The sequence below is a fragment of the Mesoplodon densirostris genome, chromosome 4 (genome assembly GCF_025265405.1).
Source record: "Mesoplodon densirostris isolate mMesDen1 chromosome 4, mMesDen1 primary haplotype, whole genome shotgun sequence".
Taxonomy (NCBI): Eukaryota; Metazoa; Chordata; class Mammalia; order Artiodactyla; family Ziphiidae; genus Mesoplodon; species Mesoplodon densirostris.
Window position 1 is genome coordinate 52,403,000 of NC_082664.1, and position 27,881 is coordinate 52,430,880.

General features: G+C 43.3%; 4 protein-coding genes across 5 annotated transcripts; 2 read left to right on the top strand and 2 right to left on the bottom strand.

Annotated features, from left to right (window-relative positions):
• The first annotated feature begins 535 nt into the window (after positions 1-535).
• DNAAF2 (dynein axonemal assembly factor 2) lies at positions 536-5,946 on the top strand. Its single transcript, XM_060096264.1, has 3 exons — positions 536-2,547; positions 4,344-4,487; positions 5,283-5,946. The coding sequence occupies exons 1-3, from the start codon at positions 553-555 to the stop codon at positions 5,784-5,786; spliced, it is 2,643 nt and encodes an 880-aa protein (XP_059952247.1). The 5' UTR covers positions 536-552; the 3' UTR covers positions 5,787-5,946.
• Positions 5,947-7,645: 1,699 nt separating this feature from the next.
• On the bottom strand, positions 7,646-10,408 carry MGAT2 (alpha-1,6-mannosyl-glycoprotein 2-beta-N-acetylglucosaminyltransferase). The gene has a single exon (XM_060096265.1). It carries the CDS (start codon positions 9,897-9,899, stop codon positions 8,559-8,561), a length of 1,341 nt encoding a protein of 446 aa, XP_059952248.1. The 5' UTR covers positions 9,900-10,408; the 3' UTR covers positions 7,646-8,558.
• Positions 10,409-10,485: 77 nt separating this feature from the next.
• Positions 10,486-11,789, top strand: RPL36AL (ribosomal protein L36a like). Its single transcript, XM_060096266.1, has 2 exons — positions 10,486-10,585; positions 11,340-11,789. Exon 2 carries the CDS (start codon positions 11,371-11,373, stop codon positions 11,689-11,691), a length of 321 nt encoding a protein of 106 aa, XP_059952249.1. The 5' UTR covers positions 10,486-10,585; positions 11,340-11,370; the 3' UTR covers positions 11,692-11,789.
• A 2,020-nt stretch (positions 11,790-13,809) lies between these two features.
• LRR1 (leucine rich repeat protein 1) lies at positions 13,810-27,001 on the bottom strand. Of its 2 annotated transcripts, XM_060098126.1 has the most exons (4): positions 26,721-27,001; positions 23,269-23,367; positions 20,222-20,943; positions 13,810-14,256 (listed from the first exon to the last, which is right to left on the bottom strand). In XM_060098126.1, the coding sequence occupies exons 1-4, from the start codon at positions 26,931-26,933 to the stop codon at positions 14,016-14,018; spliced, it is 1,275 nt and encodes a 424-aa protein (XP_059954109.1). In that variant the 5' UTR covers positions 26,934-27,001; the 3' UTR covers positions 13,810-14,015. The 2 variants fall into 2 exon arrangements, with proteins under 2 accessions (XP_059954109.1, XP_059954110.1); XM_060098127.1 differs by lacking the exon at positions 20,222-20,943 and having other exon boundaries at positions 14,010-14,256.
• Positions 27,002-27,881: the final 880 nt, after the last annotated feature.

Consider the following 27,881-nt stretch of genomic DNA (forward strand, 5'->3'; position numbering starts at 1 on the left):
TTCTACCACCCCAAGGAAATAGAGTAATTGTTTTTTTAAAAAAAGCCTTTTCCATTTTGATAGGTGATATGTAGTATCTTATATTTGCATTTTTATTATTAAAGAAGTCATGTTTACTGATCATTGGCTATTTATGAATAGCCTGCCCATAATATCTCTTGCACCAAATGAGAGTTGTAAACGGCAAATTGGTGAAATATCTAGGAGACTGAAATGCTGGTTTAGCGAAGTGAATAAAGCATATAAAGTTGTTAGAATCACAGTTTGTGAATGTATTAGCTTTGTAACTTTCGTCAGGTAACTTCTCAGGTCCTATCTTCTCATCTGTGAAATGGGGATTAGGTCTACCTTGAAGTGTTGTGAACAATGGATAACGTACATGATGCTGTTAATTATGATAATTATTCAGATGGTTATTTTGCGGAGGTAACTGCACCATGGCACAGGAATCTAAAAAATGCATAATGTTGGTTTGAAGAAACTAAGGCTATTTCTGATTTATTTCCGTCGCCCCTATTCCTGCCCCTCCTCCCGGATGTTGGTGGTGTCACTATGGCAACAAGCACGCGCTGCCCGAGGCTCAATTCTCTGGCGGTTACAGGCCTCCGCCGCCTCACTCTCCCCAGACCGGCGACTCTACGACGCGTTCTTCCCACTCGGTCTCAGATTCATCTCCCTTGGCCCCTGGGCAAGGAGCCGAGGGGCAGCATGGCCAAGGCGGCAGCCTCTTCGCCGCTGGAAGACTTGGACCTGAGCGGAGAGGAGGTCCAGCAGCTCACCTCCGCCTTCCGGGACCCGGAGTTCCGGCGAATGTTCTCCGAGTACGCCGAGGAGATTACGGACCCCGAGAACCGGCGGCGCTACGAGGAGGAGATCACGGCCCTGGAGCGTGAGCGAGGAGTGGAGGTGCGGTTCGTGCACCCGGAACCGGGCCACGTGTTGCGCACCAGCCTGGATGGGACCCGGCGCTGCTTCGTGAACGTGTGCAGCAACGCGCTGGTGTGCGCGCCCAGCAGCCGGCCCGACTCCAGGGGCGCGGCATCCGGCGGCCAGTGGTCCCTGCCCTACAGCCTGGCGCCGGGCCGCGAGTACGCTGGGGGCCGCGGAAGCCGCTACACTGTCTACGACGTGGTCTTCCACCCAGACGCGCTCGCGCTGGCCCGACGCCATGAGCGCTTCCGCCAGATGCTGGACGCCACGGCCCTGGAGGCCGTGGAGAAGCAGTTCGGCGTGAAGTTGGACCGCAGGAATGCCAAGATCCTGAAGGTCAAGTACAAGGGGATCCCGGAGGCCGCCGTGCTACGCACGCCCTTGCCCGGGGGCTCCCCGGCCCGGCCCGAGGGGGAGCCGGAGAGCCCTCTCCCCGATTTTCCCTACCCCTACCGGCACCCGGAGGCCGCCGGGAGCGCTGCGATCCCCAGGCCCCAGGCGCCCTCCCCTCCAGAGGCCGTCCTACAGCCCGCCCCCACCGAGCCTAGCTACAGCGTGGTGCAGCGCCACCACGTGGACCTCCAGGATTACCGCTGCTCTCGGGACTCGGCCCCCAGTACTGTGCCCCACGAGCTGGTGGTCACCATCGAGCTGCCACTACTGCGCTCGGCCGAGCAGGCGGCGCTGGAGGTGACGGGAAAGCTGCTGTGCCTCGACTCGAGGAAACCCGACTACCGGCTGCGGCTCTCGCTCCCGTACCCGGTGGATGACAGCTGCGGCAAGGCGCAATTCAACAAGGCCCGGCGGCAGCTGGTGGTCACGCTACCTGTGGCGCTGACCGCCACGCACCCGGAGCCCGCCGCGACCCCGGAAGAGGCCGCCGACCGGCCCGGAACTGACGGCGCGCCCTGCGCTTCCGCTCACCAGGAGCAGGCGAGCCCGGCGGGGGTTGGTGGGGCGGACGGAGGCCCGGATCCCAGCCGAGGCTGGACTGCGGACGCCGGGATCACCACCCCGGACGCCGCCGGGGAGGAGCGCGTCTCAGAACCCGAGGAGCGGGATTTCAGCGGGCAAGAGAGATCAACAACAGGCATCCGGGAGGAGCCGCCTCCCGGAGCTGGGAACTCACCTGGGGACGGTGGCGGAGGCGCTCCTAGTACTTCATCCGGGGACCTTGACAGGGGGTCTTCTGCAGGAAAAGTGAGCGCGCGCCGAACTCTCGGCGTGGAGGCGCTGGAGGCCCGGGAAGGCACCCGCAGGGAGCCAGCTGATCGAGCCATGGGTGGTCCCGGGACCGACCGCGGGGAACCTCTGTGTCCGCCTTTGCAGTGTAATCAGGATGAAGAATCCCTGACTCTGCTCATTCAAGTGCCTTGGATCCAGCCTCAAAGTCTTCAAGGGGAAGTGACTCCCCTCTGGTACAAACTGTCCTTCTCCACCCAAGACTTAGTTTATTATTCCTTCGTTTTGCAATTTACTCCAGAGAATAAGTTGAATACCAAAGAACCAGTGATTAGCATTTCTTCAAACAATGCAGTGATAGAACTGGCCAAATCTCCAGAGTGCCATGGACAGTGGAGAGAGTGGTATTATGGTTTAAACAAAGATTCTTTGCAGGTAACAGTTCTTTCTAGAGTCCTAATATTTGAAATATTCTGTTCCACTTGCTATCACAGACACACTCTCAGTTTATCCTAAACAAAGGATTTCCCATTATAACTTCTCTCCTGATGACTTGAAATTGATGCACTTGATGAAAGATGTTAAGTACACTTAAACGCATATTGAAAACAACGAAAAAAACTTAACGCATCCTCTCTGGTGGATGGGTTTCAAATCTTCACAGTTGCCCTTGAGAAGGGCTGTAACTTTAGTCATATTCTCAAAGGCGTTGTGACACAAATAGGTTTAAGAGGCATTCTATTATGGCCATATTTTAAGTTGGCAAATAGCTTTTTCCAGCCTTAGAAAGTAAATAATAGTTTACTTCCAGAGAGCAAAAGTAACTCAGCCTGTGCCACACAGTTCTTTTGTAGGAAAACCAACTTGCAGGTGTGAATCTAAATCCCTTGCCCTCTCGGCCATATGGTACTGCTTAATTTCAGTCGCTGATATTGGTGGGGTTGTCTTCTGGTGGGCGTTATATTACATTGAAATTACCTCTTTTTACATCTGTTTTAATCTGTTCCCTGCTAGTACTTGGCACAATGGCTGGCATTTAACAAAGTGTAATATAAGCCTTTGTTGGTACCAACATCACATCAGCTACATCTCTTTTGGGCAAAAACTGGGGCTGTGCATTATCAGGTTTACCTAGGATATCATTTCGTAGTTGCTACTATACCTTTCAGATTATTGAGGATCTTGAGATTCAATATTCCAGTACTATTGGCAAATACTGGGGGAAAAAAAGTTTGACGTTCTATAGAAATTTTTAAACTCATAAGTGAACAATTAATTGGTATTTTTGATTGAGGTTTGTATCAATGTTACATGTAAATTTTTTTTAGCTCTTTTAAGATATTCAAGGGTTAAATTCCCAAATTCACAACACTAGTTGCACAGATTATATATTAAAAATTAAGTTTGGGGCCTTGGGCTTTAACCTGCCAGGAAGTTTTACTTCTTCCTGTGTTTTTCTAGAAATTTGCTAATGAGTTAAATTTTTACTTTATGAGGTGTATCTTCTGTGAGAAGTGGTTAATTTGAAACCCACCAAAAATGGTAAAGTAAATAGCCAGGGCTAGGTAAGATACTTTGTGAGAATATAAAATATGAAATCGACTATCTGTTTATGTCATCAGAAGGGGAAATTTAGGAAGGGGCAGTCGTTTTCCTGTAATTGTTTTAATAAATGTGAAGATAACTCACAATGTGGGAAAAAAAACTATATCGACAAGCATTTGAGAGAATACTAAAGAATATATTTTCTTACCTAGCCAAGAACTAAAAGGCTAACTGGTCACACAAAATTTAAATAGATCCTGTCTGTGTATCTTTCGCTGACTCATTAGGAAGTGTTCTAAAATTAAATTACATTTTCTAGCTTGGACTGCATTTATAACTCTAGAGGTGATGTTATTCTTACAAAATAGAGGGGAAAAATAAAGGAAGATAATTTGTAAGTAAGATTACTTGGAGGGAAAACATACCTCAGATTTAATAGAGACCTAGAAAAGGAACCAAGACTTTTCTTTTAGGGTCTTTTCCTATATATCTATATACTCTTGCTGTTCTTATTGCTCTGTACGATACTCAGTTTTCTTTTGCCAAAACAGCATAGGAATAACATTAAAATAAACATTTTAAAAGTGCAATTCTGAACTGTGTGAGAACTTTTATGAGCTGTTTTTAGATACAACTCTGTCAAGTATGACCAATAAGGTAGAATATTTTTTCTCTTTTTATTTTAGGAAAGGTTATTTGTCAGTGAAGAAAACGTTAATGAGTTTCTTGAAGGGGTCCTGAGCCCTCCATTCAAACAGACGATGCCCCTAACCCCACCATTAATTGAAGTTCTTCAGGTTACTGATAGTAAGATTGAAATACATGCAAAGGTAAGGATTTTGGTGGGCTCTATAGAGTAGTGATTTGGGACAAGGTTGAAGCCTAACAAATAACTTAATTCCTGATTTCTTTATATCATAACTTTAAACTAAGTGGACATGATGGCTGGGAAGAGTGATGTTAAGAGGAATAAAGACTTTTTTATATGTATTTTACTATTAAACATCAGCAGTTCATTTTCACTTATGTTATCTCCTTTAATCCCAAAATAACTGTTCAGTGAGGAATGGAGAGAAACTAACATTTGGGAATTATGAGTATTAGTCCAGGGACAAACAGCTTTTTTTGACTCTCAAACCATGGGAACTATGTCATCCAGTTTGTTCATTCTTTCTAGTTGAACTTAAGTTTGGTTATTTTTATAGTCTTCAGTATTGGACACAAATGAGTAACTAGCACAATTGACTCGTAATGTGAATTCAGGGGAAAGAGGCTCTAAGGAATCACAGAAATACAAGAAAATTCAAGAAATTCAAGAATGCCCTTATAAGAATGACTGCTAATGGGTTTTATAGGCCATGTTAAAAGGTTTGTAGGCCAGGATTATTTTATCCTGAAAGAGATGAAGGGTCAGTGAAAGTATTTAATCAGAGAATCAATGCCAGGTTTGCATGATTAAAATATGACTGGCAGCATTTGGAGAATGACCTTGAGGGGGAAGCCAGAGGGCCTATCTGTAAGTCTACTGGGTTATTCCTTCACAACTTAAAAAAGTTTCCAGCGGGTACAATTTACTTTTCTATTTGTTTCGAAGAATTATTAATTTGCTGTTTCTCCTGACATAGTTGCAAGAATGTAGTAACTCTGAGCAGCTTCATGAGAAGGAAGAAAGAGTCAATGAAGGAAGTCATCTAACTGAAAAAGAAAGTCTACAACACGCTGCTACCTCAGCTGATTCCAATTCATCCGTAGCAGTCAAAGTACTAGAAACAGACAGTTGTGGTTCAGTTGCATGCTTGCAACAAGGGGCCCTCGATGTTTCTCAGAAGCCGTTTGCAAAGTCTCAGCAACCTGAGTCAAAAATGGAACCTGAATTTATAAAAGACAAAAGTTCTGTTCACTCAAATGATGAAAAAGATAATTTAAAAGAACCCGTAATATCTGAAGAGAAAGAATTAGATGGAGATCACCCATCTTCATTACTGAACAAAACTGAAGTTCACTATACACCTGGTTTTGACAACATAAAGGAAACCAATATGCAGGATGGTCGTGTGCAGATTATTAAAGATCATGTGACTCATTGCTCATTCAGTTTTCAGAATTCTTTGCTTTATGACTTGGATTAATTCTGTATCATCTTAGAATTTAAAGGTTGAGTAAAAACTTATGGACTAAAAATAGATTCTCTGTTTACTATCTTAAAACCAAAGGTATTCAAGAAAGTATAAAATTAAAATTTGCAATTTTTATTCTCATGGGGAAACTGAAGCTATTTATTTTTTTGCATGTAGAGTTTATACAAAGCTTCCTTAGTTATGGAAATAAGTTTTGTGATTCCTCTGATGTATATTTTTTTCTAATAGTAAACATTTAGTTTTAATACAACCTATTTATATTTACTTCTGTGTTGTTTTTGGTTTTTGTTTGCCATTACTTTAATAAAGTTTCAAAGTATTCATTAAGTTGTGTCTGTCACAAAGCGTATTTCTAAACAATGCAATTAACTAGAAGCACACTAGAGTGCATGTGTTGGTGGGAGGAGAATCTCAAAACTACGCATTTATAAGTCTCACTAAATAGGATGTACTTATGCTTGTCATAGAGATTCTGAGAGGAAAGAACTTTACTAACCAATATTAAATGATCCAAACAATACAAATACACTGAAATTTAGTATTTTTGCTTCAACTCTGTATTTTACTCTTCTCATATATGTCACCATGTATATATATATATATATACGTGTGTATACATATATATATATAAATAACAGGTTATTTGTTAATGACCTTGAAAATTCAAAAATTTTAAAGAAATTTTTGGAAATTATTCAAACATCCCTTGGTTTTATAGAATTAATTTACAAATTTTAGAACAGGACAATTAAAATAATCTAAGAATTTGCTCCAATAGGAAAATTGTCTTCATTATATTATTACATGAAAATAACAAGAGCTAGTGTTTTCTAATCAATTTCTTTTATAACACCTAAAAGAGGGCAGCAGATAATTTATCTAACAGTGGCTAAGTTATGAATTTTGTGGAATAGTATTTTTATTTGAGGCCAGGAGAAAATCCCAACAGATTTTTTTTTCCTCACAAAAAATTTTAGGACAACATGAAAGACAACATAGAAAGGAAAATATTTGTTGATCTAATCATTGACCCCAAGGCCTTGAGCTGATCTATTTCTGTTCCAAAAACAGCTACTAATTCAAACCTCTGGCCTTCCCTTAGTCCTGGAAACTACTTAATTTCTTTAGTCCTTTGAACTAGGGAGGTCAGGTCAGAGCACCAAAAACTGGTACGAAGCCTAGCAGTTCATTCTGATTTACATTTATAACCCCAGTAAAACCTGGAACCAGAGGGCTGAGGGCAGTATAAAGGTAGCTCATAAAGCAAGAGAACTATTTGCTCCATTGTAGATGACCATATACATTTTTCAACCATAATAGGAATCTTAATTTGATGGAATAGTTTTGAGACTGTCCATTAGGTACACAGTTTTCTTAGATTGAAATGACTATTGCAGTACCTACACAGAAAGTAGTCTATATTTGTGGTTGAATACAATTATATACTGTTAAGGGAAACTTTCATGTTAAATATGGAGTAAATTTTAAGCCTGCTTCCTACTATTTACTGTGTCTGTCCTTTTAAAAAGTATGATTTCTGTTAAAATAAAGCTGGCACTAGAACATGTTTTACTTTGGCAGGACTGAACTTTGTATCATTTCTGGCTGTACTTCACTTAACACAGCAGCTTTTTACTGCTCATTATCTATGCCTGGCTAATTTGAAAGCCAGTTTCTTCCAAAGGGATGCACTGTCAAGAGCTGGGTTTTCTTTATTTCAAACTCAGTTATACAATGTACAGATAATATGTAATGCTAACTTTAAACCTTGTAGAATGTCTTTACTGGATTTTGGTGTAAAAATTTATTCTGCAAAATGATTAGGAATCTTTTTATGCAAAAATGAGTATTTTATTTTGGCAGCACTAAAAGAAAAAAAAACCCACTGTATTTCTACATTGAGGTGAAAAACAGTGTTTAAACTTTCTTATCAATCAAATACATTCCAAAAGAAAGTGTGTTCTATGAAAGTTCCAGAGCACAGGCAAATCTTAACACAATAATACAGGAATCTTTAATACTGAAAATGACTCTGTTCTGACAGGGTGTTTAACAAACATAACTTTCGAGTTATAAAACCAGTGAAGCAATCCCTTTCTCGTAACTGTGTCAAGAGTGAAGCTGGGCTTGTTCCATTAATACTCAACAATTTCATTGTAATACTTTTTACTAATATGACAATTTTAAATAAATTTTGCTGTACTTAAAAGAAGTCTTGAACGTGGAAAAGTGTACAAAGTTCCGGATAAAAAGATTAATAGATGCAATTTAAATAAAATTTCCTTTTTTTTTTTTTTTTGCGGTATGTGGGCCTCTCACTGTTGTGGCCTCTCCCGTTGCGGAGCACAGGCTCCAGACGCGCAGGCTCAACGGCCATGGCTCACGGGCCCAGGCGCTCCGTGGCATGTGGGATCTTCCCGGACCGGGGCACGAACCTGTGTCCCCTGCATCGGCAGGCAGACTCTCAACCACTGCGCCACCAGGGAAGCCCTCCCCTTCTTTCTTATCAATTAACAATAATGATTACCTTTAGCAGATACACATTGAGCTTTAAAACCCAATTCTCAAAATGAAAACTTGTGTTTTAAATCTTAAGACACAAAAGGAAAAGATTACTATATTGGGACACCTTTTACAAGAATTCTATTGTTGTACTAAAGCAGAAACCAGTTCCTAAACCCTTTTATTCAATTGTATATTCTGTTTGGACAAATATCAAAAATAGAAGACTGTCACTACTTTTGCTTTTGTAATTGTAATTTTTTACTGCAGTCTTCTATAACTTTTACAGAGTTCATGGTCCCTAATATCTCCCCACCCTCCATTTTTCCTAGGTGGGGAAAGGGCTGCCATAAACTTCTCACTGATAGTTAGAGTTTCTGGAAACAGGTACTGTTTGTTATTATTTAAGAGTGACTCAATTTGGGCACTCTGGGTGGATGGTCTACAGGTTTTCTGGTGGTGCATACCACAGTCTCCAGCATGAAAAATCCTAGGAACTTGAGGAACCAGCACTTTCCAGAATTTTGGAAGGCAAGATACAGTCAAATACTGAAGGGTCCAGTCCCAGTTATAATCATCGTAAGTACAGAAAGTATCTGTGCACTCAATCAGCTTCTGATACGCATCCCGGGTCAAGGCCAGACCCATATTGTGCTCTGTGGATTTCCACGTTTTCACATCTACCTTGTCAGCAACGCCATAGAAACTGCGAATGGCAGTATAGGTCCCCAGGGAGAGAACATCACACTCAGGACACTCTTGCTGCTTTAATTGCCACATCTTTTTGAAGACATGGTAAAAGTCTGGGGCTAAGTAGTGATCCTCTTCTAGGAAAAGTATGAGGCCAGCATAGTCTCGAAGGACTTTGACCCTCTCCCATACAAAATGCAGCTTCCACCACCAGTGGTGTTTGGTTTGGGAGAATTTGGCCTCTCTATAATGGCCGAAGGAGTCGGGATATTCAGCATTAATGCATCCCATCTGCAAAGCTGCATTCTTCTCCACGTCTCTGGGGCAATCTCTGGGGTCAGTGCCCGGAAACTCGTTGGGGTACAACTGAATACTAAAAGGAAAGAACACCTGCAGAACCGGACAGAAATCCACCCCAGCAATCAGCTGATTGATCTCGGTCGACCAGAAGTCATGGCTAAAGATGACGAAGACGTTGTCGATTTCCTGGGCTTTTCGAAGTGAGTCCAGCAGCAGTTTGAGGTATTCAGGCCGGTTGTGCACCTGGACCACCAGCACCAGCTCTCGGGGGGCCCAGGAGCCGGCCTTACCTACATTCCTCACCGTCTGGTCAAAGTTCAGCTGGTACACTAAGGACCGGTACCGCAGCGTCAGGTTGTCCACCTCGGGGTGCGGGGCCGCCGCGACTAGCGGAGCCGCCGACTCGTTGGAGCCCCGGCGGATGCCCACGGACACGGCGGGATGGTCCCCGGCCCGGGCGCCTGCACCCCGCGCGGGCTCGGCGTCCAGCAGCGGCGGGGCGAGGGCCTCGTTCTTCCTTTGTCGCCCATTGCTGCTCCAGAGGACGAAGCCGCAAGCGGCCACTACGAGCGTCAAGATCAGCACCTTCCGCTTGTAGATGCGGAACCTCATGGTCTCCGGCGCCGGGAGCGCAGGCAGGCGGACGGGCGCGGAAAAGAGCTAGCGGCTCCGGCGCGGAAGGGGCGGGCGGGCGGCGGCCGTGGCCTGTAGCAGTCGGAACTGGCCCCCGCAGTTGTCCTCGCTAACTCATCCCGGGCCCCGGGGGTCCTGGGGCCCGAAGGCTCTCAGCTCCCCCGCGCCGCCCGGGCTCCACACATCCTCACCTGGCAGCTGCAGCTCGGGCACCGGCCCCGCCGCTAGGAGCCGCGGTACGGCGTCGCCTCGGTCCTCTCCATCCAGCACGGGTCCGGGAAGAAGCCTGTCGCGGCCCTACTGCACCCCGGCTCCGTTACCTGCGCTTCCAGCGGCCCTGCGTCCTCTGTGCTCTCATCTTTACGCGGCCCCGAACGTCCCAGACCGAGGGACGCACCCTCGCCCCACTCCGGCGGCGACTGTTCTGACAACCAGCCACTGGCCCGCCGGGCGCCGCGGTCCCCGGGCCCACACCCCTCCGCCCCGCCCCTCGGGCCGTCGGTTGGCGCTTCCCGGTCGAGTCTGGAGACGCACGGCCGTCGCCGCCCGCTGCCTATTGGGCCGCAGCGCTGTCGCTCAGGCTCAGTTCCTACATCCGGCGCGTTCCTCCCTTTCCGGTGAGGCGTGAGCAGAACGAAGCAGGAACGTGGACGCTGGTTTTCCAGGTAAGCGGGGTGTGGGGCGGTGGCGATCCCGGCTGGAGTCCCCAGTGCTCAGGATCCAGGGCTGGGCCGTGTGGGCCCTGGTAGGAGAGGGAGGGCGAGGCCCGCCGCCTTGGTTGGTGGATTTCAAAAACGGGCTTCTCCCTTCCGGAAAGGGGCTCCCGCATGGCGGCTGCTGGGCCGGGAGGCACTCATTAGGGACACGTCAGCCTTCAGGGCTGCTGAGGAAAGGATGACGATGCTTCGGAGGGAAAAGTGAAACCAGGCTGATAAGGTCCTCGGAGAAGGGACGGGGCGGGCCGTGGAGGTGGCTCTACACCGCGCCCCGAGTCGGGCATGCCCGGGAGCTAGAACATGGAGGGAGAGGGTGCGCGGAGAGGCGAAAATAAACTCTAGCCTCGGCCTTCTTTCTCTGCCGAAGAAAATTAGGTATCACACCACTACGCTTTAGTTGTTGAGCAACCACGGTAAATTAAGCCCTAAAGGAACCCCCTTTGTGGGGGAAACTGTACTGGGCGTCCCTGTGCTGCTGCTCTTGTTGTTTTTCAGTGAGTCTCATTCTATAAATGCTCCAATAATTTAAGGATTCCAAAAAGCTGTGCACGTATACGTGCATTTACTCATACGGAAAATGAATACTTGGTGCAATTATACGTTACTGACTTATGTAATGTTATTTTCCTATAAATATTAATAAAACACTTGGATTTTCAAAATGTTTAACGTTTGCTGCCATATTTTAAATATTTTACAACAGTTTTCATTGTGAAGACACCTCTACTGCAAAGATGGTCAATGTACCTAAAACCCGAAGGACTTTCTGTAAGAAGTGTGGAAAGCATCAGCCTCACAAAGTGACCCAGTATAAGAAGGGCAAAGATTCCCTGTATGCCCAGGGAAAGAGGCGCTATGATCGGAAGCAGAGTGGCTATGGTGGGCAAACAAAGCCTATTTTCCGGAAGAAGGCTAAAACCACAAAGAAGATTGTACTGAGGCTTGAATGTGTTGAGCCCAACTGCAGGTCCAAGAGGATGCTGGCCATTAAGAGATGCAAGCATTTTGAACTCGGAGGAGATAAGAAGAGAAAGGGCCAAGTGATCCAGTTCTAAGCTTTGGGAATCTTTTGTTCTTCTATTTTTGAGAGCAAAATGTTTAAGTTATAGAAAAATTGCCTGTATGAGAATAAACACAGTGATATTCTTACTCATATCTTTTGTATTTTTTAAAATATAAGTAAAATCGCAGGCCTAATTTGGCTCTAAATTAAAGAAATAATGGTAAATTATTTGTAAGTGAATTAAGGTTCATCCTCTTATCAAGTTCATTATTTAAATTTAGTTCCACAAGAATTGGCATCTTGTATTTATATAAAAAGAAGGTGGGCTTCCCTGGTGGTGCAGTGGTTAAGAATCCACCTGCCGATGCAGGGGACACAGATTGAAGCCCTGGTCCGGGAAGATCCCACATGCCACGGAGCAACTAAGCCCGTGCGCCACAACTACTGAGCCTGTGCTCTAGAGCCCGCGAGCCACAACTACTGAAGCCCACACACCTAGAGCCCGAGCTCCGCAACAAGAGAAGCCATCCAATGAGAAGCCCACGCACCGCGACTAGAGAAAGCCGTGCACGCAACAACAAAGACCCAATGCAGCCAAAAATAAAGACACTGCTTTTTGTATATGAATTTTAGGCTAAGATGCTTACAATGGGGATGGCTTGTAGATGAGCAGGAATGCAAAGGGCTAGGGTGTAGGAATAACATGGTGGGCACTTAGTCCCAACACAGACTTTTTTTTTTTTTTTTTGCGGTATGCTGGCTTCTCGCTGTTGTTGCCTTTCCCGTTGCGGAGCATAGGCTCCGGACGCGCAGGCTCAGCAGCCATGGCTTACGGGCCCAGCCGCTCCACGGCTTGTGGGATCTTCCCGGACCGGGGCACGAACCTGTGTCCCCTGCATCGGCAGACGGACTCTCAACCACTGCACCACCAGGGAAGACCCCCCAACACAGACTTTTATATCTACGTTTATTGATGAAGAAATAATTGTCTTTCTACAGGAACATGTAAAAATCAAGATATACACTAAATTACTTTTAACTATGCCACAAAACTTCACTTTTTAAAGAACCATGCTTTAATATAGTTGTTTTATAATATTTTCAGGCAATGTCTCACCAATTTATGAGTTCAGAAAATCCTAAGATACTTAATTACAGAATTCTTAGTTTTAAGCAGCAAAAGTGAATTAACTTTAGAAGGCAGTATAAAGCCTGGTCTGGAAATCCCCGATCTAGGTTCACAGAGAGGATTTTCTCCAGTTACTTTCACTCTTTCTCCTCCTTTGTTCCCAGAAGCTAGTTCTGACACTGTTGCAGTGATCTAGGAGGGAGGCTGATTTGAAAGGCAGTGGGAATGAAGAGAATGAAACAGTTGTGCTTCCATTTTCCAAGATTCTTTTAAGTTGGTTCCTTTTATATATCCTCTGCCCTAGTTCAGATCCTAATCATCCTTTAGCTGGTATATTGTGGCTGATATATTGCTATCAGTTTTTTAATTAAAAAACAAACATTAAGTGACTAAAACAAAAAGAACCACCCTCATGTAATACAGAACTTAGTAAACGTAGCAATTTTCTGCTACTCCCACCCAACCCCAAAACCTCATTCCAGCCCTAAAAATTAAAAAACTTAGAAATCACAACAAAGATTATGGAATTAATATTATAAAACTTGTAAAAGCTTAAGTCTGTTTGTCCAAAGCAACTCCTACTTTATGGTGAATATAAAATTCCATATATATTTAGAATAATATACCTGAAAAACACAAAAGTGCTTAAAAATTTATATGTAGTTTTATATCAAACAAGTTCTCAGTACAGTGTAGACTATATTAGTGCAAAGTATATTTTCTGCATACAGAAACTCATTTTTTTAAATATTCATTTATTTGGCTGCACTGGGTCTTAGTTGTGGCATATGGGATCTAGTTCCCTGACCCGGGATTGAACCTGGGCCCCCTGCACTGGGAGCAGAGTCTTAGCCACTGGACCACTAGGGAAGTCCCAGAAATTCAATTTCTTTAACTGAAACGCAAGACGAAAATTGATAAGAAAATTCTATGACCAGAGTGGTTGGGATCAGTATCTGTTTTAACATTAAAAAAATAACCCCACAGCCCATTCTGGAAACACTAGGCTGAAATAACACAAGTGCAATAAGCTGATAAAAGTTAACACCACAATAAAATTAGGTTTTAATGAAATTAAGATATTACAGCCAAATGATCGAAAATGTTACACTAACACACATTCTTCCCCTCAAGCAAGTATACAAAACCCACGAAAAGCTTCCCTTTCTCCAATTTGACATTTAAACAATAAGTGAGTCCCAAATTGGCCTGTAACTAAATGGAATTTCTTTTTGTGGTATCACTTATTACTTTAACATATCACAGGAATTTACATAACAGGCTAGAGAACAGAAGTAAGAGACAACAGGTGCTTCAGTACCACCCATATTATCTACTAAGACCACAGTGTGAGCAACAGAGTGTAGGTTCATGGTAGTAGTTCCTTGAATAAAACAACTTAGACAGAATCTTCCACAAACGCAGGTTTTTGCAGTATCCAAATCTTGGCAAAGATGGAAAGGAATGATATGAGAGCCATATGGAATCCTATTGGAAAAAAATATTTTAAAAATATTTTTTAATGTGTTACTAGATTCAAAACTTCATGTATTAGGACATGAATTACTGGACACTGAAATTATAACCATGGAAAAATAAAATTACTCTATTAATTAACTCAGTATATTGTTTTATTTTCCTAACTGGTACAAATGGGGAAAATATACTAAGTAACAGCATATAACATTTTGTAAACCTAAGAGCATCTATACCACTACATAAAGTAACTATTAGCACCGCCACTTAACAGCATAACCCACTGAATACAATGAAAGAGCCATCTGTCCTTTATATAGTTATACTGTATGACCAGTGTAACATAATTTAAACGTATGGCTCTGTCATACAATTCTTATAAATGGTAATGAGAGAATTACTCAGTTCTATCTGTGAAGAAACATTTATTTAAATAAATCCATGTAGGGGCTTCCCTGGTGGCACAGTGGTTAAGAATCCGCCTGCCAATGCAGGGGACACGGGTTCGAGCTCTGGTCTGGGAAGATCCCACATGCCGCGGAGCAACTAAGGCCCATGTGCCACAACTACCGAGCCTGTGCTTTAGAGCCCGCGAGACACAACTACTGAAGCCCGTGCGCCTAGAGCCCATGCTCCGCAACGAGAAGCCACCCCAATGAGAAGCCCGCACACTGCAACGAAGACCCAACGCAGCCAAAAATAAATTAATTTAAAAATCAATCAATCCATATGCTCTCATAGGCATCAAATGTTTAAAAGGGAATTTTTAACTGTGTGAAACAAATTTAAAACACATGTTGTTTGGGACATTAGTTTTACTTTAGTAGCCAAGTAAGCAATTTAACCTTGCTTAAATTAAGTCATTCACCCTCTTGCTTAAAATTTCAATGGCGGCCAATACAATTAAAATCCAACTAAGTCAAAAAAAAAAAATCAAGTCAAACTCAAAACCCTCATCTACAAGACACTAAGAGGCAGTCTCTTGAGGTTGCCTGCCCACAGCCCAGCTCGCTACTCCACCCTAAACACAACCATACCACCGTCACTTTGCGTCTCCCCAACACTGTTCTCTTTGTTGTTTCTCTAGTACCTAGGCTGGCACATAACAGGTGTTCACATCTTTTTCAACAAATAAATAAAACCTAGTATTATAATTAAAACTGGAGTTTAAAACCCTATTAGAAAAGTCTGAAAAGATATACATCAAATCAAAAATAGTGGCCTACTTTTCCTAAGGGATTTGGTATTGGCCTTGTTTGCAATTTTTAATTTTTTCACATGTATGAATTTATTACTTGTGTAAGTAACAATTTTTTTAAAAACCACACGTTTACATTCCAGGCTATTGGTTATAGTCTAAGGAAACAGGAAACAGTTAAAAACTGTACTTTCTATCCAACAAAATTTAAGTTACCACATATTTTTCTAATAGACTATAACTTTATGTTTATAACCAGTAGTTAGGACAATTTAAAAAAATAAATTTATTTATTTTTGGCTGCACTGGGTCTTTTTTTTTTTTTTTTTTTAATTTATTTATTTATTTATTCTTGGCTGCTTTGGGTCTTCGTTGCTGCTTGCGGGCTTTCTCTCGTTGTGGTGAGCGGGGTCTACTCTTTATTGTGGTGTGCGGGCTTCTCATTGTTGTGGCTTCTGTTGTGAAGCACGGGCTCTAGGCACATGGGCTTCAGTAGTTGTGGCATGCGGGCTCAGTAGTTGTGGCTCACAGGCTCTAGAGCGCAGGCTCAGTAGTTGTGGCACACGGGCTTAGTGGCTCCACGGCATGTGGGATCTTCCCAGATCAGGGCTCGAACTCGTGTCTCCTGCATTAGCAGGCAGATTCTTAACCACTGCACCACCAGGGAAGTCCCTGCACTGGGTCTTTGTTGCTGCACGAGGGCTTTCTCTAGTTGAGATGAGTGGGGGCTACTCTTTGTTGTGGTGTGCAGGCTTCTCACTGCAGTGGCTTCTCTTGGTGTGTGGGCTCTAGGCGTTCGGGCTTCAGTAGTTGTGGCTCGCGGGCTCTAGAGTGCAGGTTCAGTAGTTGTGGCGCACGGGTTTAGCTGCTCCGCGGCACGTGGGATCTTCCCGGACCAGGGATTGAACCCACGTCCCCTGCATTGGCAGGCAGATTCTTAACCACTGTGCCTCCAGGGAAGTCCCAGTTAGGGCAATTTATCAATAGCTAGATAACAGATGCTGTTCTCATGGCTTTGGATCTATTTTCTTTTTAAAACAAGGGAGCTCAAAACATGCAAAATTATACTTTAGTAAAGATTAGAGTCATCTTAGCCAATCTGTTATGATCTTTTCAAATCATCAGTAACCATTTATAGTATTTCTCATTTGGACATAATTTTCAAATTTGAATAAGTACAATATATTATTTTTTTTCATATGTAAGTCTCAGAGAAAGCACAGAACAAGAAACTTGGGAGCAGTACATTTCCAAAAGACACCATTTAGATTTCTCACAAATCAGTGGTCTTAACCTGAATCATCAGTATCACTTCTGGAGATTTTAAAAAATATATGACATACAATAGGGGTCCATCTCTGGAGATTCTGAACTAGTTGGTCTGAGGTACAATCTAGGACCTATATTACCAGAAAATCTAGATACATATTTCTCATCTATATTATTTAGGAACTCCTCCACAACTAATGATAACAAAATTGGTTTTTAATTGCCAGAGAAGCAAATTACTTGTATTTATACATCCAGTAAGTATTTATTGGGACGTATTATGAACAAGGCACTGTTCTAGGTACTTACATGTATTGTCACTTAATAGGTAATTCTCAACTCCTAGTTAAGAGTCAATGCCTTAAACCAGTGGTTCTCCAAGTGTGGTCCCCTGAGCTGCAGCATCAACATTCCCTTGGAACTTGTTACAGATGCAGTTTCATCCCCACTCCAAATTTACTGAGTAAGAATCTCTGAGGGTGGGGACCAGCAATCTGCTTTAGTAAGTACTGTGTTACAGTAAGCATGATTGTGATGCACTCTCAACTTCTGAGGATCACTGCCTTAAAACAATAATGAGCCCTTAGTTACTTTTAGAGCCTCTGTATTCAAAGTGTAGCTCATGGACTAGCAGCCTCGCCTGGAATGTAGGCCATCCAAAAATGGGCAGAAGACCTAAATAGACATTTCTCCAAAGAAGATATACAGATTGCCAACAAACACATGAAAGAATGCTCAACATCATTAATCAGTAGAGAAATGCAAATCAAAACTACAATGAGATATCATCTCACACTGGTCAGAATGGCCATCATCAAAAAATCTAGAAACAATAAATGCTGGAGAGGGTGTGGAGAAAAGGGAACACTCTTGCACTGTTGGTGGGAATGTAAATTGATACAGCCACTATGGAGAACAGTATGGAGGTTCCTTAAAAAACTACAAATAGAACTACCACATGACCCAGCAATCCCACTACTGGGCATATACCGAGAAAACCATAATTCAAAAAGAGTCATGTACCAAAATGTTCATTGCAGCTCTATTTACAATAGCCAGGACACGGAAGCAACCTAAGTGTCCATTGACAGATGAGTGGATGAAGAAGATGTGGCACATATACAAAGGAATATTACTCAGCCATAAAAAGAAACGAAATTGAGTTATTTGTAGTGAGGTGGATAGACCTAGAGTCTGTCATACAGAGTGAAGTAAGTCAGAAAGAAAAAAACAAATACCGTATGCTAATACATATATATGGAATCTAAGAAAAAAAAATGTCATGAAGAACCTAGGGGTAAGATGGGAATAAAGACACAGACCTACTAGAGAATGGACTTGAGGATGTGGGGAGGGGGAAGGGTAAGCTGTGACAAAGTGAGAGAGTGGCATGGACATATATACACTACCAAATGTAAAACAGATAGTTAGTGGGAAGCAGCCGCACAGCGCAGGGAGATCAGCTAGGTGGTTTGTGACCACCTAGAGGGGTGGGATAGGGAGGGTGGGAGGGAGGGAGACGCAAGAGGGAAGAGATATGGGAACATATGTATAACTGATTCACTTTGTTATAAAGCAGAAACTAACACCATTGTAAAGCAATTATACTCCAATAAAGATGTTAAAAAAACAATAAATTAAAAAAAAAAAGCACATCTCTACCGCAGAACTCTAAAACAGAATCTGCTAAACAAGACTCCCAGGTGATGTGAATGCACTTAAAGTTTGAGAAGCAAGCAGCGGTTCTTAATCCTAGCTGGCCATACATTAGAATACCTGGGGAGTTAAAAAAATACTGGGTCCTACTCCCATTCTTTTTTTTTTTCAAATTTATTTATATTTCATTTATTTATTTTTGGCTGAGTTGGGTCTTCGTTGCTGCACACAGGCTTTCTCTAGTTGTGGTGAGCGGGGGCTACTCTTCGTGGCGGTGCACAGGCTTCTCTTGTTGCGGAGCACAGGCTCTAGGGTGCCCGGGCTTCAGTAGTTGCAGCATGCGGGCTCCGTAGTTGTGGCTCCCGGGCTCTAGAGTGCAGGCTCAGTAGTTGTGGCGCACAGGCTTAGTTGTTCCACGGCGTGTGGGACCTTCCCGGAACAGGGTTCTAACCCGTGTCCCCTGCATTGGCAGGCTGATTCTTAACCACTGCGCCACCAGGGAAGTCCCCTCCCAAACATTCTGATTCAATAAGTCAGGGGTGGGGACTAACCATCAGAATTTTTTGAAGCTCCTCAGGTGATTCTAAATGTGAAGTAAAATTTGAGAACCACTGCTCTAGGATAAGAGCTTTTAAGCTAGGGATGGTGAAGAGGAAAGACTGGCTTGGGTTTCAGTGGTGTCTATAAGCATTATAAAGTTGTATGCAAAAGTCTGTGTTTATTCATGTGTGCGTTTTTCTAGGCCCATAACTTCTGTCATTTTTTTTAAGTCTCTCCCCACTAAAAAAAAGTTAAGAATCTCTTCTTCGAAATATGGTGTTCCATTTTATAAGCACTCAATAGTAATTTGGTTCACATCTTAGCTTCCACTCCTATATGAAAGAAGCCTGAATAAAATGAATAACTGGAGTTTGGTGTCTCATGACCAACTGCAGTTAGTGTTCAAAGACAAGGGAAGAGAACCAGGAGCTATTGAGTCTTCCTATATGCCAAATGCTTTGCCATTACATTAGATCATTTATCTTCACAACTCTGTAAAGTGGGCATTATTGTTCCTGCTTCACAGATGAGATTCAATCAAAGAGGTTAAATAACTTGCGAAAGCCACACTAAGGGGTGAAGCCAGGAATCACACCTAAGTCTGACTCTAAAGACCACACTTTACCACTATGCCAGATTGGAGTTCTCAAACTTTTAGACTGTTATCAGAGATACCTGGAGGACTTGTTAAAACACAGATAGCCGGACCCCACCCTCAGAATTTCTGATTCAGCCGGTGTGGGGTGAAGCTCAAGAACTTGCACCTCTAACAAACTCCTAGGTGATGCTGATGCTGCTGGTCAGGGAACCAGACTATGAGAAACAATGTCATTCATTCATTCATTCACTCACTCATTCTTCATTCATTCATTCCCTAACATATTGCAGGTATGGGGGACAGATATCACATTTTAGACCCAAGGGAAATAGTGGAGAATAAGGCAAAGTCCATGCCCTCATGGATCTTACATTCTAGTGAGAATATCTGACAGAAAACGAACAAATGTTAAAAAATATATATCATTCCAAGTAATAAATCCTATGACAAAAAAAATCAAGCAACGTAAGGGGGTGGGGGATAAAACTTTAGATAGAGTAGTCAGGAAAGAACTTTCTGGGGTGCCACTTGCGCAGAGAACTGAAGTGAGAAAGTAAGCTATGAGACTTTCTGGAGGAAAAGCATTCTAAGCAGATGTAAGGAACAGCAAGACGGCCACTGGAGCAAAGTGTCATTGTGCACAGCATCATAAGCTATGTTAAAGACTTTGTTACTCTGAGGATGATGAGAATACCAGGATGCTATCAAAGGCTTACCTATTATATAGTACGGTTCGTGCAGAAGATTCCAATAAAGTTAATGGCATTTGCAGCTTTATAACTGGAAGGACTTTTGGTTGTTCAAAAATATTTCCAAAAAGATCCAAGTACTCAAGGGATAAATTTTTAAATTCACTAGGCAAAAACGGAAGCTTATTTCGAGCCGCTGACAAAAAACGCAGGTTTGTCAGTTGTCCCATCTTGAAAGGAAGTTGAATCAATTCATTATCATCAAGTTTTAAATCTGTAAGTTCTTGGAGCTGGCAAAACTGCACAGGGAGTGCCTTAATTTTGTTCTTGCTGAGATCCAAACTCCGAAGTGACTTCTGGAGTGTAGACTGACACAAGGCTACACTAAATGACTCCAAGTGATTATCATTCAGGTTAAGTTCTTGAAGATGGATGAGGTCTCCAATTGTAGCTGGAAGCTTTTTTATATGGTTGTGACTCAAGTCTAATTTTCTAAGGTTTTTTAAGGAAAGCATACGCATATCAACTCGGACAAGCCCACAATAAGAAGTCTGAAGATGTTCCAGAGAATAGGGGAAGTTCTTGCTTAGAGGATAGTCCTTTTTGGATGTGATAACCATTTTAGTTTTAAATTTTTCAAATTCTGAAGTCTTCACTGGTGTGAGCGTTAAAAGTGGTGCCTCAACATCACAGCCTCTGTGAGCCAGTCTCATAGCTGAAAGGAAACCCTTTAGACTGCTGGAATTGGCCTGAATACATAAAAATAAGTTGTACAATTACAAATTCCATTTTAGATAATGCATCCATGCTAATCCATCCTAAACAAAGTCTGTAAAGTTATATATGAAATCATGCAATCATTTATTGAAAATGGCTGTACAAATGTTTTTTAGTATTCTATTTTCACTAAATTTCAATACAGATACAAAAAACTTTAAAAGTTTTTGAAAAAAATATATTGAGAGACATATGCTAAATAAAACTGTTCACAGGGGGAACCATAAGAGTATAAAATAAAACAGGAAAGCATGAAAAGATTCCACTTAAGATTTGGGTTTAAGATGAACTGACCCATCAACTATAATCTAAGAAAAAAAAAAAGTTACTTAACCTTAGTAACCAAAGTCAAAAAAAAAAAAAGAAAAGATGAACTGACCCAAATCTCCAGTGCCTCTGAGATAGAATGAGGTAGTGCGGTGCACTGCAAAACACCTAGGGGGGGTTATTCACAAACACTAGGAATTGTGAAAAGCAATGGCCCTGTCAAAAGCAAGGCCAAGTAGCACTAAATGCCAAAAGTACTAGAAAACATCAAAAGCAAGAGACTGCTTCCAGCTGGACATAGAAATCACTAATAAAGTGGTATGTGAACTAAGTCATCAATAAAAATAACTAATACTTGCAGGATACTTTAGAAGTTTCATAAAGTTTATATGTGAAGGACTAGTGAACTTTCAGCAAGTTTGGGAAACTAAGTATATGATCCTATTTGGTTGGAATGTAGGAGCTTTGTAGAGCAGTAAAAGAGGAGAAATATAGTACGGGGATAGATTACAGATGAGCTTGACGCCAAGGTAAGGAGGATAGAATGATCAGGCTGTGGGAAATCACTGAAGAATTTTGAGTTGAGAATTACATGACAAGAGCTATTTTGGCAGCAGTATACACAGTGAAGTGCAGTGAGGAAAGTCTGGTGACCTGGGTGAAGCAGTCCAGCAAGTAGGTCCAGAGTTGATCATCAGTGTCAAGTTCTACAGAGCTCAAAAAGGATAAGAAATAATGGCAATGTGATTGGAAAGTAGGAAGGAGATCACTGATCTCTGAGGCAGTGCTTTGTGAGTAACCAGTGAAAGCAGAGGTCAAAAGAGATAGCAAGAAAGTGGAGCCGAGCTTGCCAGGTGGCGCAGTGGTTGAGAGTCCGCCTGCCGATGCAGGGGACACGGGTTCGTGCCCCGGTCTGGGAAGATCCCACATGCCGCGGAGCAGCTGGGCCCATGAGCCATGGCCGCTAAGCTTGCGCGTCCGGAGCCTGTGCTCCGCAACGGGAGAGGCCACAGCAGTGAGAGGCCCGTGTACGGCAAAAAAAAAAAAAAAAAAAATTAAGTGGAGCTAATAGATTTAGCCTTGATTTTCCAGAAATTTGTCTATTCTACTTTCTTAATTGGTAAGACCTCTCAGCTTGCTTTTTTTTTTTTTTTTTTTTTTGCGGTATGCGGGCCTCTCACTGTTGTGGCCTCTCCCGTTGCGGAGCACAGGCTCCGGACGCGCAGGCCCAGCGGCCATGGCTCACGGGCCCAGCCGCTCCGCGGCATATGGGATCCTCCCAGACCGGGGCACGAACCCGTATCCCCTGCATCGGCAGGCGGACTCTCAACCACTGCGCCACCAGGGAGGCCCTCAGCTTGCTTTTAGGTAGAAGGAGTTAGTGGAAAGATAGGCTGAATATAAGAGAAAATGAAAAACCACAAGAACAGGAGGAGGTAGGACAAAACACCTCCATTCAATACAAATACCTTAAACAGTTATTAAACGTTTAATGTTTACAAAGCATGTGCCTTGGGGTTAAGGATACCGCGAGGTTGAACAAATCACTGCTCCTACCCTCTGGGAAGGGGGAAAAGGAAAAAGTGAGGTAAGGCAAAGAAGAAAACAGTTTTTTATTCTAATGGTTTATGTATTTGAAAGTGATTATAGTAAGTAAAATACCCCCTGAAGTGTTTCTAATTGTATTTCATTCTTTTTTTTTTTAACACCAAATTTAGATTCATCACCTGTGATTCAGCTGGCAAAATGTAGACCTGTGCCACCTGCCTTATAGAGTTCTGTCTAAGAACACCCTGAGGCTCTATCTTGGGCACAGAAGCAAACCCAGTTTTCCTTCCCATGCTGGGCAACTTTCCTTAGACTGACTCTGCCGTTTTAGAGACATGCATGCCAGGGAAACTGCCGTCAGTTCTTCAAACATACCAGCAAGTGACTGTATCTGTTCAGCTATGTGGGTATCAGGATCCTAAAAAAGCCTCTATTCTCTTTACAGTCACCCAATCTAAGCATTAACGTTTTTAATACCATACCTTACTTAGACAGATATCCACGGGAGGCTCCTTTAATCGAACAGTGGCTTTCCCCTCATCCACAAATTTGGTGAAGAACTGCTCAATGTTCTCCTTTAGCTGCTTAAAACCAATGGGAAAAAAAGGACAAAACCAGGTACTGTTATTCAATATTACAACTAGAATGTGCCAGTCACTTTGCCAGGTTTGGTTTGGCCTTTAGTCCTTAAGTCTGGGTGTTCTGTGGTTTTAAGATTTAAAGGTTTCTGTTTGGTTGGTTTTTGGGGTATTTACACTCCTTATCTAGCTTCTGGTAAGATATAATTGTTCTGGGCCTTCCTTGGTGGCGCAGTGGTTAAGAATCCGCCTGCCAATGCAGGGGACACGGGTTTGAGCCCTGGTCCTGGAAGATCCCACATGCCGTGGAGCAACTAAGCCCGTGCGCCACAACTACTGAGCCTGCGCTCTAGAGCCCGCGAGCCACAATTACTGAAGCCCGCGCACCTAGAGCCCGTGCTCTGCAACAATAGAAGCCACCGCAATGAGAAGCCGGCACACTGCAACGAAGACCCGATGCAGCCACAAAAAAAGATGTAATTGTTCTACCTGTCCAGTAACTCTTCTTCAAAAACAGAAACTCCTGTGTTTGAGGGGAATGCTTCTTTTCTCCCATTGCCAACAGCAGTTACTTGCCTTCTTAACTTCAGCCCATTAGTCTGGGGTGGGCATGCCTCCCACAAGATATAAACTCAGTGAAAGCAGGAATCTTGTCTCCTTTGTTCACCTTTATTTCCCTGGAGCCAGAAAAGTGACTGACACATAACAGCTGCTCAAAAATTTTTAATGACTAATATTGCTTCTGCTTCAGACTTCAATGCAGCAACTATTTATTGAGAAGCCACTACGTACCAGGTACTATGACAGGGGGCTTGGGACAACAGTGGTAAATAAGACCACCATGGTAATTACACTAATCAAGTTGGCAATCTCATAAGAGACAGTTATTAAACAAGTAATTACAAGCATAACAAATATTAAAAGAAGGGAAGTACAGGCTGCTGTAAGACCTTATTAGCAAAGGGGTATGAAAGTGACCTTAAAGGTAAGAATGAAGTATTAAGAGATGTTAGGCAACTGAAGAGACTGGGGGAAGACACAGGGGGTGGCATACCAAGAAGATGGAACAGTGTGTTCAAAGCCTTGAAGGTAAGAGAGCTTGGTAGCTGTGAGGAGCTGAAAGATGTTCAGTGCGCCTGAAAGATCCAGTGAAAAGAGGCAGGTGAGCCTGGAGAGGTAAACAGAGATTAGATGGTGAAAGATTTTGTAAACCATATTAAGAATTTTGGATTTTATCCTAGGAACAGTGATATCCACTGACTGACTTTAAGGTAGGAACATGATTAGGTTTACATTTGGAAAAGCTTCCTTTAACTACAGTGTAAGAATGAACTTTGGGACGGGGAGAATGGGATGGAAAAAGACAATGGTAGAAGCAGGGAGATCCTTTAAGAAACCAGCCAGGCAAGGGACAATGGTGTTTAGATTACAGCTGGGATGGAAGGAGGTATGAAAATATGAAAGCTACCTAGGAAGTAGAATTGAAAGAATTCAATAATATATTGGATGTGGGGAGGGAAAGGCTTTAAGGTGCCTGGATGGGGCAGAATACTACTTAAAGGGTTGCAGAAGACTGTTAGAAAAGCTGGGTTAGGGGTGGCAAGGAAAATTAATCTGGGGATATTTTGAGTTTGAAATACTGCTACACATCCAAGTGAAGATTTCCAGTAGGTAGCTGGCTCAAGTTGGAAGTTAACCGAGAGGACTGGCTGAAGAACATATTTGGAAACCACAGTCAAATGGATGACAGCTGAAGTCAGGACAGAAGAGTAGAGGGTTGTAAGAAAGAGCCCAAGATACTTCCATACTGAGCACTAATACCTACTCTTCAAGGCCCAGGACAAAACCACCTTAATTCAACCAATAAATGTTTACTTGACACCTACTGTGTCCCAAGCCCTGTGGCACCACCTCTTCTACAAAACTTTCTCAAGACCTTTAATCAGAATTGATTTCATTTTTGATATTATACTACTCTGCTTCTACCTTTATTACAGCACTTATCATAGCCCACCTTTATAAGTGGTGGTTTCTGTTTCTCCCTTTCTAGTCTTGGAAAAACAGTGACTAAATCAGTTTTATTTCTCACAGTATCTAGCACTGCACCCTGCACACAGTAAGTCTTCAACTAGCAGTTTACAATAAAATTTTGGTTAGGTCAGCTACTGACTATTAGTGCAGTAAAAGTTTTAAAGGAGAGATCATAACAGACTCTGAAAATAGGCAGTACCTAAGCTGGGCATGAAAAGATAGGTTTTAGGGAAGACAACAGGGAGAAAAGGGAGACCCAATTCTGGTTATGAGTTTGCTTTTGTCACCTAACAGTTTTCTAACCTTTAAAATTTGGGTGATTTCTAAAGTCTTTTTAATTCGAAAAATTGTACGAATTGATTCCATGGAAAGGGGGATTATTTAGACTTTCAGCTACTCACATCAAACATTTACGTGGCTCTGAATGAAACAGCAATAACTCCTTTCCTCAACTATGAGTATTCACTGAGGAGCAAAACACTGTAAGGGAAATAATCCCAGAAATTGTATAAAATCCAATCAAGAGTCAGATACAATGGTGGGTGATGAACTGTCCCCTCAATTTTATTATAGTAGGCACAAGGGTATTCCAGTCATTTTCACAAAATAACGTGCTTTGTAATCAACGTAAAAGGATTTTATAAAACTTGCGCTTTAAAAATTCTATTTAAAAAAATTCTACTTCAACTTCCAACTTCTTCTGGAGGGTTTACTACTGCTAGGTAGATACGAAAAAGTCTTGGACCTAACAAATCAAGACTTAGGAAATCAAACATTTGAGAAAAAAAACGAGAGAGAGAGATGCAGTAACCAATAACTTTAATAAAAATATCAAGATGCAACCCAAGCATTACTGTTTTACTACTGTACTAATCTGGCCTAATGACCTTAGATTACACCCCACAAAGCCTTGAAACAAACAAACCAATAAACAGACAAAACTAGCGAAAAGCCTGTGGAGAAACAGAATCTACTGAACCAAAGTGTAGTCATTTTACAGTTCCCCCAAACTGGACTGATGCTTCATTTACAGTTTAATCCGGCAGGCCGAAATTTCCAAGGCTTTAAAGGGGCGGGGCTGCTATCTACTACTAAACAGCAAGGCTGTCAATACGAAGTCGCAGAAATGGGCAAGAAAAATAAGAAGTGCACTCTCAAAATCTTTCCTCCTCGGGGTCCGTAGGGAGACGCCGGGGTCCGGGTGGTCATGGGGTTCGGGGGCCAGGCGCTCAGGAACCCCTAAGATGGAGTCCAGCCTCGGGAACAGTCGGGCGCTTAGGGCAAGAGCGCCCGGCTGCCACCCCTGACCTGCCTGCTTCACGCACCTCATAGCGGGTCCCAAGCTTGTCCTTCAGGGTGGAAATGAACAGGCAGGCGGGGTGCCGGCCGCCCCGCTCGCCCCCCGCTCGGGGCTGCGGCTGAGTCCTGGGCGCCTGCTGACAGAGGCTCAACACCGCCCGGACGCCCTTGCCCCGGTTCCTCAGCCCCAAGGCCGGCAAGTGCCGACTAACCACCTCCACCTCGCAGTGCAGCTTCATCTCGCCGGAGATCCGGCAACCAACCGCCACCTCTCGGCTTTGAAACTTCCCCTTTCCCGCTTCGCCGCGCCGCGCCGCGCCGCCGCCGGGGTCCTCGAGTACGCGGCTGTCCGGGGATCTGCCTGCCTGCTCGTGGTGCCGACGTCTCCGGTTTCTTTGTACAGCGGCTCCACGAGTCCTGTGGGGACGGACGGCGTCCCCTCTCCCTTGCAGGGTCAAGTCTGCAGTGTGGCTGCGTCCCGCGGAGGGCGGACACCGACCACCTGAGGACCCGGCGCGCGTCTCCCGAAACCGGCGATCGGCGGGGGCGACACGTCCTTTCCCGGGAGCGCGCTCTGACGGCCGCAGCTATTATAGTTTGGGGCAGAGTCCTAGTTTCCGCTGTTGACCCTTAATGCGCTGCACGCACACGTGGGGTCCTTGAGTTTCCTAAGGATATGCATCAGCTCCTCTGTTACCGGGGAAGCCTTTTTGCCTACATACCTTCGGCCCTTTGCGAGTTGCCTAGTGCCAGTTGGGGCGCGACATTTCCCGGCGCTGATGGGCTGGTGTTTTGTTTTGTTTTTTAAATAAAACAATAAATAATAATAATAAATAATAAATAATAAAACACCTGCGTAAACAAGTATGTTAAAATATACCTCCGAACCTGTAGAAAAAGTTGGGAGCTGGGAACATTTTAAATGTTGGACAAACTGTTGTAATTTTATTTTATTTATTTATTTTTTGGCCACACTGCATGGCTTATGGGAGTTCCCCGACCAGGGATCAAACCCCTGCCCCTGGCAGTGAGAGCACCTGAGTCCTAACCACTGGACTGCCAGGGAATTCCCTAAAATTACTTTTCATTTATATTATTTCTCCAGGTTTCCGTGCATACCAGGCATTCAACAGATAATTGAATATCTCGGACTTCCCGAATTTGTGCCCACAGTAAACTCTACTCAG

Excerpts from the sequence above, each read along its gene's own strand:
- DNAAF2 (XM_060096264.1), top strand. The coding sequence starts at position 553 with ATGGCAACAAGCACGCGCTGCCCGAGGCTCAATTCTCTGGCGGTTACA. Across the intron at positions 2,548-4,343 it reads TAAACAAAGATTCTTTGCAG|GAAAGGTTATTTGTCAGTGA; the intron begins GTAACAGTTCTT and ends TTTTTATTTTAG. Across the intron at positions 4,488-5,282 it reads AGATTGAAATACATGCAAAG|TTGCAAGAATGTAGTAACTC; the intron begins GTAAGGATTTTG and ends CTCCTGACATAG.
- LRR1 (XM_060098126.1), bottom strand. The coding sequence starts at position 26,933 with ATGAAGCTGCACTGCGAGGTGGAGGTGGTTAGTCGGCACTTGCCGGCC. Across the intron at positions 23,368-26,720 it reads AGCTTGGGACCCGCTATGAG|CTAAAGGAGAACATTGAGCA; the intron begins GTGCGTGAAGCA and ends GGTTTTAAGCAG. Across the intron at positions 20,944-23,268 it reads TGGATATCTGTCTAAGTAAG|GCCAATTCCAGCAGTCTAAA; the intron begins GTATGGTATTAA and ends TTATGTATTCAG.
- MGAT2 (XM_060096265.1), bottom strand. The coding sequence starts at position 9,899 with ATGAGGTTCCGCATCTACAAGCGGAAGGTGCTGATCTTGACGCTCGTA.
- RPL36AL (XM_060096266.1), top strand. The coding sequence starts at position 11,371 with ATGGTCAATGTACCTAAAACCCGAAGGACTTTCTGTAAGAAGTGTGGA.